The sequence below is a fragment of the Mandrillus leucophaeus genome, unplaced genomic scaffold (assembly GCF_000951045.1).
Source record: "Mandrillus leucophaeus isolate KB7577 unplaced genomic scaffold, Mleu.le_1.0 Scaffold112, whole genome shotgun sequence".
In the NCBI taxonomy this organism is placed as follows: domain Eukaryota; kingdom Metazoa; phylum Chordata; class Mammalia; order Primates; family Cercopithecidae; genus Mandrillus; species Mandrillus leucophaeus.
This window is the reverse complement of record NW_012099432.1, coordinates 898767-911637: the sequence shown is the minus strand read 5'-3', so window position 1 is coordinate 911637 and position 12871 is coordinate 898767. Positions and strand designations below refer to the sequence as shown.

The 12871-nt window shown below is 54.2% G+C and overlaps 1 protein-coding gene across 1 annotated transcript in view; it reads right to left on the bottom strand.

Annotated features, from left to right (window-relative positions):
- Positions 1-11084, bottom strand: part of LOC105549817 (cAMP-specific 3',5'-cyclic phosphodiesterase 4A-like) — a 23988-nt gene extending 12904 nt beyond the window's left edge. The window contains 8 exon segments of the mRNA XM_011994466.1: positions 133-301; positions 398-496; positions 1789-2012; positions 4970-5063; positions 8951-9063; positions 9240-9289; positions 10748-10818; positions 11034-11084. Coding sequence (XP_011849856.1) covers positions 133-301; positions 398-496; positions 1789-2012; positions 4970-5063; positions 8951-8992 — 628 coding nt within the window. The 5' untranslated portion in view covers positions 8993-9063; positions 9240-9289; positions 10748-10818; positions 11034-11084.
- Between the last annotated feature and the right edge of the window lie 1787 nt (positions 11085-12871).

The window sequence follows — 12871 nt, the reverse complement described above, 5'->3', positions numbered from 1 at the left end:
AAAAAAAAAAAAAAAAGGAGAGAAACAGGGTCAAAAAGAGATGGAGGTCAGAGTACCAGGGTCAGAGAGACACACAGGAGCCTGAAGAGGCAGTCACAAAGACAGACGGGGACGGGGAGACAGGGCAGTCACTCACATCTAGCGCAGGCGTGGCCAGCAGTACGTGGGTGGACTGCAGTACGTCGGCAGCGTGCAGGCTGTTATGGTAGGCTACGTCAGCGTGGTAGTGATCCTCCAGCGTCAGCATGTATGTCACCATCGTGTCCACAGGGATGCGGAATTTCTTCAGCAGGTCCCGCTCCTGAGAGCAGGCAGGGGCAGGGTGGTGACCTCTGCTGGCCCCCAGCGTGCCACTCTGAGCCCCTCACCCGGGCCCACTCCCAGCTGTCCCCATCACCTGGAATATCATGTACATGATGCAGGTGAGCGAGCGGCCTCCGGCGTAATCTGACACGCAAAAGATGTTCAGGCCCCACTTGTTCAGGTTCTCCAGTTCCTGGTGGAGATGGAGGCCAGAGGTCAGTAGCCTGTAAGACTCAGGGCCCTGGAGAATATTTCCTAGGAGTTTGAAGCCTTGGTCTGAAGGAAGCACCATTATTGCTCACCCAGTGGGTGACAGGTTCAACAGCACAGAATGTACTGCCCTCGTCCTACTGGGCTGCAAAATAACGAAAGCAATCACAGCCACTGTCTTTTGAGCACTTATGATCTGCCAAGTATTGCTCTAAGTACTTGATCTCATTTGGCAGGTAAAGGCACCAAGACTCAGAGAAGCAATGTGACTTTTCCAAGATCATGCAGCTCATAAGTGGCAAAGCTAGGATGGGAACCCAGCACGACTGGCCCCCAGCACAGCTCAGCCTCTTAGCTAAGCTGTTCACCAGCCCCAGAGGAGAAAGGAAGAAGGGCTTATTTTCTATGCCTCTCCAGAATCCAGAAAACAGCCAGCACATAGTAGCTGCTTAATAAACACCAGTTGGCCGGGTGCAGTGGCTCAAGCTTGTAATCCCAGCGCTTTGTGAGGCTAAGGCAGGTGGATCACTTGAGGCCAGGAGTTTGAGACCAGCCTGGTCAACATGGTGAAACCCCATTTCTACTAAAAATACAAAAATTCGCCAGGTGTGGTGGCACATGCCTTTAGTCCCAGCTACTCAGGAGGGTGAGGCAGGAGAATTGCTTGAACCCAGGGAGGTGGAGGTTGCTGTGAGCCGAGATCATGCTACTGTACTCCAGCCTGGGCGACACAGCAAGCCTCCATCTCAAAATAAATAAATAAATATAAATAAATAACTAAACGCCAGGTGACTGAACGGAAGATTCACTGGAGGAGGTGGCTCAAAGAGGGTTACAATGAGCCTCGGCTGAGTGAGCCACCAAAGATGGATCACTTCCACTGCCACTGTCTCCTGGAAGAGCTAGGAGTGAAATCCGGGTCTGGACCGTTGGGGACACTACGGGGGCGCAGTCTGGATCAGTGTTACTGGTCCGTACGCCAATTCCCCTGCAGCTGGGAGTGTTGCCTGCTAAGACTCACAGCTGCCCACTTTGACTAGTCCCAACAGGAGCTACGTGGAAGAGGTGATACGTCCACCCCTGGGGACGGCCCCCAGGCAATGAATGATACAGAGGTACAAAGCGCCAGCATGCTTGCCTCAAGATGGGCTCAAACCCTCACCTTAGGCTCTGCTTCTAGGAAACCTGGCCTAAGACATAACCCAACGCCCAGTCTTTCTCGGGGTCCCAGGAGACCACCCCCTCCAGCCCTGCCCCTACTGAGCCCCCACCCACTTGGGCCAGGAGCTCTTCTTGATCGGTCTTCACCCCAAATCGGGGAATGTTAGAGTTGTTCAGGCTGTTACTATGCATCAACTTTTTCACCCCTGTGATTTGGGACATGGGCTGTAAGTGTGGTACAGGGGGCGGCGGCGGCTGGGAGGGTCTTGGTCGCGGCGCTTGCGGTTTTTCTCGTTCCTTCATCGTGGGTGACGGGATCTCCACTTCATTCTGTTTGTCTGCAGAAGATGGGAAGCGGGAACAAGTGTGAACACCCCCTCCACCCCTGGAGGGAGGTCCCTTATCCTTCAGCCCTCTACCACGTACGGGGAAGGCTCACCCGAAAGGGCAGAACCCTTCCAGTTGTGATGCCGTTGGCTACTCAGAGTCAGGAAACCAGAGGGGATGTGGGAAATCTTCTGGGATGTGGTGGGCCAGAGTAGGGGCCCAGGGCTCTGGGATGGCCCCAGTCTGATCATCAGATTTGGATGGAGAGTGGCATGGGAAGTCAGGAAGTGAGGTGGGGACGCCAGGGAGAGCCGCTGCCTACCCCGACAACCCAGGGAACCTTTTTGGGTGGGGAAGACCCTAGCATGGGGGCCAAGAGTCCTGGTGCAGGGGGTGGCATCGCTGGGAAGAGAGAGGGAAGGGTGGTCTCTGGCTCCATGTCCCTGCCCCCCCCACCCACCTTGGCACCAGCCTGCCTAGGGGACAGCCCCAGGAGCCCTTTTTCTGAGCTTTCAGGGGCTCCCAGAGCTTCCCCAAGGTCACCCATTGTGACCTGGAGCTAGCTAGTCAATGACAGGGCCTAATACGGGTCATTTGCATGCTATGCTCCCATTGGGTGGATCCTCAGAACTCAGAGACACACCCCACCATCACTGATGGGAGCACTGGAAACTCCGAACACTTTTTTTCTTGAGACAGAGTCTACCTCTGTTGCCCAGGCTGGAGTGCAGTGGCACAATCTCTGGCTCACTGCAGCCTCCACCTCCCAGGTTCAAGCAATTCTCCTGCCTCAGCCTCCCGAGTAGCTGGGATGACAGGCGCCCACTACCACGCCTGGCTAATTTTTATATTTTTAGTAGATGCGGTTTCATCATTGTGGCCAGGCTGGTCTTGAACTCCTGACCTCAAGTGATCCGCCTGCCTTGGCCTCCCAACATGTTGGGATTATAGGCATGAGCCACCGCGCCCAGCCCCAACACTTTTCTTGAGCTTGTCTGGGCGGTTCCTGAATTTGGGGGCCTTTGGGGTGTGGTGATAAACTGCGAGGATTAAATTATCTTGAGTTTGGGGGGACATCTTTAGCTTGAGCATTTTGAGGAACCCATGAACTTAAGGGTTCCAGTGAATCTGGGGTATTCTGGTGCATTTGGGGTTCCACTGAATTGGGAATCTTACAGGTGTTTGTTTTTTTGAGACAGAATCTCAGCTCTGCCGCTCAGGCTGGAGTGCAGTGGCACAATCACTGCAGCCTCGAACTCCTGGGCTCAAGTGATCCTCCTGCCTCAGCCTCCCAAGTAGCTGGGACCACAGGCACACACCACTATGTCTGACTAATTTTTTATTTTATTATTATTATTATTATTATTTTAGATGTAGTCTCACTCTGTCACCCAGGGTGGAGTGTAGTGACGCAATCTCAGCTCACTGCAGCCTCCACCTCCTAGGTTCAAGCAATTCTCCTGCCTCGGCCTCCTGAGTAGCTGAGATTACAGGCATGCGCCAACACGCCCAGCTAATTTTTGTATTTTTAGTAGAGACAGTGTTTTACCATGTTGGTCAGGCTGTTCTTGAACTCCTGACCTCGTATCTGCCCACCTTGGCCTTCCAAAGTGCTGGGATTACAGGTGTGAGCCACTGTGCCCGGCCTAGTTTTTAATTTTTTTGCAGAGACAGGTTCTCACTATGTTGCCTAGGCTGGTCTTGAACTCCTGGGCTCACGCGATCCTCTTGCCTCAGGCCCCCAAAGTCCTGGGATTACAGGCATGAGCTGCCTCTTCCTGCCTCTTACAGGTTCTTAAGCTTGATAATCTTCTAGAGATTAGGGTTCTAAAATTTTGGGAGTCTACTGAATTGGGGGGGTCATGCCAAGTTTGGAGATCTTACTGAATTTGGGGGGTTTTTCAGTTTAGAGGTTTGCTAAAGTTTGGGGGCCTTTTGTGGACTCGGAAGCACAGAACTTCCCTTAAGTTTGAGAACTCTACTGAGTTTGGGCATCTCTCTTGAGTTTGGAAGGGAGTCAATCCAAGTTTGGAAATTCTATTGAATTTGGGGTTCTACTCAGTTTGGGAGGCTTTCCAGCTAGGAGGCTTTTTTTGGTTTATTTTTTGAGACAGAGTCTCACTCTGTCGCCCAGGCTGGAGTGCAGCAGCGGCGTGATCTCGGCTCACTGCAACCTCTGCCTCCTGGGTTCAAGCGAGTGTCTAAAACAAAGAGGTTTTTGTTTGTTTGTTTTGAGATGGAGTCTCAACCCTACTGCCCAGGCTGGAATGCAGTGGCATGATCTTGGCTCACTGCAACCTCTGCCTCCTGGGTTCAAGTGATTCTCTTGCCTCAGCCTCCCAAGTAGCTGAGATTACAGGCACACACCACCATGCCCAGCTAATGTTTTTTTTGTTTTGTTTTGTTTTTGGTTTTTGTTTTTTTTTGAGGCAGAATTTCACTCTTGTTGCCTAGGCTGGAGTGCAATGGAGTGATCTCGGCTCACTGCAACCTCCACCCGCTGGGTTCAAGTGATTCTCCTGCCTGAGCCTCCTGAGTTGCTGGGATTACAGGCACCCCGCCACCATGCCTGGCTAATTTTTTGTATTTTAGTAGAGATGGGGTTTCACCATGTTGGCCAGGTGGGTCTCAAACTGCTGATGTAAAGTGATCCGCCCGCCTCAGCCTCCCAAAGTGTTAGGATAACAGGCTTGAGCCACCGTGCCCGGCGCTTGGAGGCTTTTTAAAGTTTAGAAGGGTTTTCAGCTCACGGATGATTTCAAATATTGGGTTCTATAGAAGTTGGGGGTCTCACAGAGTTTGAAGGCATCAGGAATGTGAGGGCTGTTGGATAGGGTGACTTTGACCTTTGGGGAGTTGAGAGTCCGAGTCCCTAGGAAAATGTGACCAACAGGACCCAGGGTCAGAGGCAGACCCCTCTCTACCCCAAGTGTCCCCCCTCCAATCCCATGTACTTCCCCTCACTCACCCAGGAATGTTGTGGAAATGTACTCTGAGACCTGGTTTCCCGACCTGCTCATTTCTGACAGGTGTGTGAGTTCACGGTTCAACATCCTCTTGAACTAAGGTAAAGAAGTCAACAAGGAAGAAATGATGGGGGAAGCACAGTGGTGGGGAGGGTGTCAGTCCTTCCCAAGAACGCCTAAAGACCCCATGAGTCCCTCCTATTTTTCTGCTCAGCCAACAGAGGCCCTATAAGACTGCTGGGGGGTGGGGTCAGCCCTTCCTCTTCTCCCAGCTCTGGATGGAGGTCCCCAGGTTTGGGGAATCATGATCAGCATAACCCTCCCTGCCTGAGGAAAGAGGGGCTCCCCTCCCCATTTCCCCCAAGGAGGAGCCACAGGGGCACCTGTGGAAGGGAGGGGCTCCTGCCTAACAGGGAACCAATGGGGAAGCAGGAGAATCCCGTCGCCATGGCGATGGGAGTCTCCTTAGCAACTCCCCCTCCAACCAGCTGCTGAGCTGGGGAAAAGGGGGGCAAGCCGGAGGCCCCTTAACCCTTGCCTTCCCAGAGCTGCCCCCGACCCAAGTCTTCCCAGACATGGACCCCAATCCTGGGGGTCCTGGCTCCTGGCCCCCAGAACAGTTTGGAAAAAGGGAACGTGGTAACCAAGCTCTGGGGGACAAAAAGGTTTGGCCGGGGCTGGGGAGAATGGTGAGCTGAGGAAATCCCAGTTTGATCACCCAGGGGAGGGGGAGGGGGGTTCCCATCCTAGCCCCCTCTCCCCCAACCCCAGAGAGGTGGATAGATGCACGGATGAACAGAGTATACCCAAAATCGGGCTTGGAGGCCCCTCCTGGTCCCCCCATGCCACTCTGCACAGGCCTCTGCTGTGACATTGTACACAGAGGAGAAAGGGCATTGGCTCCCCACCCCCAAGCTCTGCCACAGCACCCCAAAAACAGGAGCAGACTCTGTCCAGGGAAGCAGGAGGGACACTTGGCAGGAGGGGTGAGCCTGCATGGCCCATGCTGGGACAGGGAGCTCCCTCCTCCCAGTGCCACCCAGAGACCCTGGGTACAGAGACACACACATCCACACAAGATGGACCCACAAAATATCACACAACCACACACACAATCACAGGCTCTCAGTCCTACACAGCGTCACACAACCCAGACACACAGATCAAAGGGCATGCAAAATAAGACAGTCGCTGACACTTGGGGTCACATGTCCCCAAAATATCAGGCAGCTCTGGGCTCAGACACACAGCCCAACACACAACACCACAGTCAGAGCTAGATGATCTTAGACAGGGCCACACTGTGACCCAGGCAAACAAGCCTACACTCAGGCAGACACACACCATCGCAGACACACACACACATCCAGGCACTGACACAGTCACACCCAGTGAGGGACCTGCAGTCCACCCCCAGGGAGAGTCACACACCCCCAGCTGCCCGCCATCCACGCCCAGCCCTGGGCCACACACAGAGACAGTCACAAGGCTTCATCTCCAGGCCACACACGTGCACAGCTTCACACACAAGCCCACACCAGGGGCCCAGCTCGCTGGGATGCCTACCCACCCACTACCCTGCACTCTCCTACCTGGTCCCACCAGCCCACCAGCCACGGCTTGGAGCAGGTCTCGCAGAAGAAATCCACCAAGGGCATCTTGGAGACTTAGCCCGCCTGGGGCTGCTGCACACAGAGGCTGGGCTTGGGGAGTCCCGGGGTTAATAACCACCGGGGAGGGGGTGCCGGGCAGGTGGGTAGTGGAAGGGGGAGCCGCGGAGGGGCCTGGGCCGGCCCAGCAGGGCTGGGGGCTCCCTTCCCCTCCGCGCTCCCGGCGGCAGCGCTGGTTACATGGTCCGCTAGCCCTGGGCCCCAATGGGCCCCCCTGTGGCGGTGGGTGGAGGCGGTGGGGGGTCCGTGCCCATGGGAGGGGGGCAGGGCAAGGGTCCCAGGAGGAGGCTGCAGAGCTCTGTGTGTGCACCCGTGTGTGTGCGTGTGTGCTCACTGCAGCACTGGCAGGCTGCATGGGATGTCAGGTGGTGCTGGGGGTGGGGGGGCGTTAAAGGGGCATCAGAGACCATGGGCCTCAGCCAGAACTTAGGTGGGCTGTCCACATCAGGACCCGTCCCCTCCATGGACACACCCAGAGATAGAAACACACACCCACTTTACACTCACAAACGTACAAACACCCTGAGACACACCTTCCAGGGACACCCACACACATCCAGGCACTTGACACTTGAATACACACAGATACCCAAATGCTTTCTGTTGTACACTTATAGCACAACACACACACACACACACACACACACACACACAAACCCGGAGACAGTCACAACTCTGATATCCAACACATATACAGGTGCACAGCTAAGCATATAGCAAATGCCTTCAGACACACCCCATCCAAGGGCACAGACCCACATCCAGACCTACATCCAGACCCACACCTAGGGACAGACACCGAGATGCCAGCCACAATTTTTTTTTTTTTTTTTTTTTTTGAGATGGAGTTTCACTCTTGTTGCCCAGGCTGGAGTGCAATGGCACGATCTTGGCTCACTGCAACCTCCGCCTTCTGGGTTCAAGCGATTCTCCTGTCTCAGCCTCCCCAGTAGCTGGGATTACAGGCACCATCCACCACACCCGGCTAATTCTGTATTTTTAGAAGAGATGGGGTTTCTCCATGTCTCTAACTCCCAACCTCAAGTGATCCGTCTGCCTTGGCCTCCCCAGCCAGCCACACTTACAGACATACACTAAACACACCCACAGACACACTTTCCAACCATTGCAAATATCCACTGTCCTTGGACACAAACATACCCCAACAAATCCATAAGGAAATACACTCACAGATGCAGAAATACACACACACACACACACACACACGCACACCATTGCAGAAACACCCTCAGACCCATATCCAGAGACACGGCTACATTTCAGATGCTTGATCCACCCTCAGGGACACAATCGCCCTCGGACTGGTATGTTCCCATACAAGCCTCCACCCACTGCTGTAAGCACCCCCCAACAAAGACACTCACACCTACAGATCATTTCTTGATAGACACCCGCCCACAAGGGCTGCTACCACTCTCTCCAACTCCAGGAAGCATCATTCACACATACTGCCCGCTTCCTGAATGGTGTCCGTTGGAGTTGTGCAGTGCACGGTTTGCACAACTGTACATGGGAGCCTTGCAGTCACCCCTGCAGCCCTGCAAACACACACACATTCACAAACACATAGAGCCACACATTCAGTTTCCCATCTGGTCCAACTGTCTCCTGCAGACATGCGCACCCCTCTGGCAGAGCCCCACACACCTATAGCTCTGCATAATCACCCGTGCACACCTATACACCCTCCACAGGTACACACTGGCGTGCCACTCTTCAGAATCTATTGCCAACACACGAGCACTGCAAATGCGTAGCCAATAGACCAGCAGCTACACAGACCTACAGCCACAGATACACCTCTGCAGACCATAAAAGCATAAACCCCCCAACGGAAACGGTCACCTATTGATATATGCACAACCAGACGGACACACCCCACCCCACAACACACACCAGGCTCTTCCAGCCCTGGGGAAAGTCAGAATCGACAGGAGCTTCAAGCCTTGAAGCTGCCGTCCAGGGATTGGCCCCACCCAGGGACTGACCCCATACCATAGGCCCTACCCAGAGATTGGCCCCACCCTCATGAGCCACGCCCAATAGTAGGCCTCGCCTACAGGCCCAACCTAGTGGTTGGCTCCACCCATAGGGCCCATCTCCACCAGACCCCGCCCAGGGATTGGCTCTGCCCTAATCAGCCACACCCAGTAATATCTCCTCCCACAGGCACAACCTAGTGGCTGGCTCCATCCGCAGGCCACGCCCACTGCTCGCATCCAGTGGTTGGCTCTACCCACTGGCCCCGCCCCCACCAGCCCCGCCCAGGGGTTCTGCCCACCACCTGCACACCTTGTGCGAGGCCATCTCGCTGACAGAGCGGTAAGTTTGCATGGTCTCCAGCTGCTCCAGACACCAGTCCAGCTCTTCCAGCGTCTCCCGGGCCAACTGCTGACACGTTTCTTCTAAGGAAGGGGCAGCCAGGGTAGTGACTGAGAAGGTTTGTAGGCAGAAGCCCAGAGGCCCCAGCCCGCGGTGAAGGGGTTCACCAGGTGAGTGGACTGCTGGATGGGGAAGGGGCTGAGGGACCCCCACTGGGGCAGCAAGAGGGGCCCCTTCCCACCCCTCTGGGCTTAGCTACCTGACAGCGTGGCCTTGCAGACAGGGGTGGGGCCGCCCAGTGGGGACCGCCTGCAAAAAAAAAATGGGGCTCCAACGTCAGCCTGGGTCCCCCCACCAGGTCCCTGCCTCCCGCTTTCCATGAACAGTGCCAATTTTCATTTGTCTGAATGTTCGCTGTGTCCTAGGGACGCTGCCATGTACTCTGCCTGCAGCCTCAATGAGCCCCAGAAAAATCCATTGTATAGATGTGGAAACTGAGGCTCAAGGAGGTGAAACAGCTTCTTCAAGACTACGTGGCTGATCTGCTTTAAGATCAGGTCCTGGGTTTCCAAGATCTCTGCTCTCTTGACTAACTCCCCACAGATGCTCCAAGCCCCTAAGGATGTCTCTATCTCCCACCCCTAGAAGGACTGGCAGCTCTCAGCCACATCTCTTGCCCTAAAACAATGAAGATCCACTCCAATGTATTCTGCCCTTACTACGTGCAGAGTAATATTCTAGCACTTTCTAGACATCATCTCTCCTCACAGCAGTTATCTAAAGGAGGCATTGCAATCCCCACTCTATCTATTTATTTTTTGAACCAGGGTCTTGTTCGGTCACTGAGGCAGGAGTACAGTAGTGGGAATACGGCTCACTGCAGCCTCAATCTCCTGGGCTCAAAATGATCCTCCTGCCTTAGCCTCCTGTGTAGGTGGGAACCACAGGCACATGCCACCATGCTGGGCTAATTTTTTTGTTTGTTTGTTTGTTTGTAGAAACAGGGTCTTATTTTGTTTCCCCCAGGCTGGTCTTGAACTCCTGAATTCAAGTGATCCTCCTGCCTTGACCTCCCAAAGTGCTGGGATTATGGGCATGAGCCAGCACGCTTGGCTGTGATCATCACTTTACAGAGGGGCAACAGAAGCACCACGAAATGCCATTTGCCCAGCAACTTGGTATCAAGGCCCAGGGTGGGCCTGGGGACTGTGGCTGTGGCCTCACCACCATGCATCCAGACCCCTAAATCTTTATTTATAAAAACCTCTGGGCTGGGCGCGGTGGCTCACACCTGTAATCCTAGCACTTTGGGAGGCTGAGGCAGGTGGATCACCTGAGGCCAGGAGTTTGAGACCAGCCTGGCCAACGTGGTAAAACCCCATGTCTACTAAAAATACAAAAATTAGCCCGGTGTGGTGGCGCATGCCTGTAATCCCAGCTACCCGGGAGGCTGAGGCAGGAGAATCACTTGAACCCGGGAGGCAGAGGTTGCAGTGAGCCGAGATCACGCCACTGCACTCCAGCCTGGGTGACAGAGTGAGATTTGATCTCAAAACAAACAAACAAACAAAAAACAACAACAACAAAAACACCTTTGTGTCTTAGGTGCCTGAGCTGCAATGGCTCTCTGGCTCTCTGGGAGCTGTTGTCTGAACAGAGGTTCAGAGAGGTCACCTGCCTACCCGAGGTCACACAGCAGCACTGAGAGCAGAACCTGGGTATGCTTCACCTTATGATCACAGCTGTTGCAGCCCAGCCTTCACTTACTTGTTAGTGGGAACGGGCACATTGGTCAGGAGTGAGAAGTTGCTACGGACGCTCCGGAGGCTGGCCAGCACCTGGGATGGGGAGCGACAGTGAGGACTGGGGTCCCCCCAGAGAGGCAGCGGGGCTGGGCCCTGTCCCCAAGTGTGGCAGAGCATTGGAGCTCCTTCTCTCCTTAACCATTTGGGAGGGGGTCTCCCTAGAGGGGCGGTGGGGCTGGGCCCTGTCCCCAAGTGTGGCGGAGCGTTGGATCTCCTTCTTTCCTTAACCATTTGGGAAGAGGTCTCACCTGAGCAAACGGTGTTACGATGAGGTCTTCAGCGTGCCTGTGATTGAGGACAGAGGCAGGTCAGGGGTCCGCAGAGTATCAACTCTCTGGGGTAGATGCCCTGTGAGGCTGGACCCAGGGAGGCTGAGCGGGAGGGAGGGGACTCTGTGGGACCTAGGGAAAGAACACTTGTCCTGCATAAGGGTGGACATGTGTCCAGAGCTGATGGTGGAAGAAATGGCAATCAAGGAGGGTGGCTCAGGTAGGTCGGGGGAGAAGAGACAAAGTGGAAAAGGGAAGAGGGGAGAGGTGAATATGGTTGGGATTTTTTTTTTTTTTTTTTTAGACAGAGTCTCACTCTGTCACCCAGGCTGGAGTGTGGTGGCGTGATCTCAGCTCATTGCAACCTCCGCCTCCCAGGTTCAAGCGATTCTCCTGTCTCAGCCTCCCAAGAAGCTGGGATCACAGGCATGTGCCATCTTGCCCCACTAATTTTTGTATTTTTAGTAGAGACGGGGTTTCACCATGCTGGCCAGTATGGTCTCAAACTCCTGGCCTGGAACGATCTGCCCACTTTGGCCTCCCAAAGTGCTGGGATTACAGGCATGAGCCACCGTGCCTGACCTTTTTATTTATTTTTTATTTTAAAGAGATGACATCTTATCCTGGCCAACATGGTAAAACCCTGTCTCTACTAAAAATACAAAAATTAGCTGGGCATCGTGATGCATGCCTATAGTCTCAGCTACTTGGGAGGCTGAGGCAGGAGAATCGCTTGAACCCGGGAGGCAGAGGTTGCAGTGAGCCAAGATTGTGCCACTGTACTCCAGCCTGGTGATAGAGTGAGACTTCGTCTCAAAAACAAAAAAAGAGATGAAGTCTTGCTATGTTGGCCAGGCTGGTCTCAGACTCCTGAGCTCAAGCAATCCTTCTGCCTCAGCCTCCAAACGTGCTAGGATTATGAGTGTGAGCTTCCAAGCCTGACCTGAGGTGAATATGTTGCAAGGGCGGGGCTTGATGAGGGAGCAGTGAACAGGAAGGGGGCCAAGGGGGCTGAGGTGTGCACAGCAATGGCTGGGGGCAAGGCCTGGAGGAACCCAGTGAGAGAGGAAGAGGCAGAGCAGGTTCAAGGGGAGCTCACACCTCAACAAGTGTCACGATAAGAGGGGTTAGCTCAGGAAAACCTAGGGGAAGGGCGGGGGGTGGGTCAGGTGAGATGCACACACTGTGGGAGGACGCAGTGGGTGGACACTCACACCTTTCTGGCTGGACACACTATAAAATGTCATTTTATAACGCCTGCCTGAGGGCAGGCGGGGTGGCTCATGCCTGCAATCCCAGCACTTTGGGAGGCTGAGGTGGGAGGATCACTTGAGCCCAGGAGTTTGAGACCAGTCTAGGCAACATAGTGAGACCTGATCACTATTTTAATATATTTTTTAAAAAAGGAACTGAGGCCGGGCGCGGTGGCTCACGCCTGTAATCCCAGCACTCTGGGAGGCCAAAGCAGGCGAATCACCTGAGGTCAGGAGTTTGAGACCAGCCTGGCCAACATAATGAAATGCTGTCTCTACTAAAAATACAAAATTAGCCAGGCATGATTGCGGGTGCCTGTAATCCCAGCTACTGGGGAGGCTGAGGCAGGAGAATCACTTGAACCCGGGAGGCGGAGGTTGCAGTGAGCTGAGATTGCACCTCTGCACTCCAGCCTGGACAACAGAGCGAGACTCTGTCAAAAAAAAAAAAAAAAAAAAGAGGAACTGAGTCCTTTATAGGAGAGGCAGCGGGCTGTTTACCCTTCACTGGGGAGGACAGGTTAGGGGTGTTGAGCAGGATAGGGGTGGGTGCCCCCCACTCCT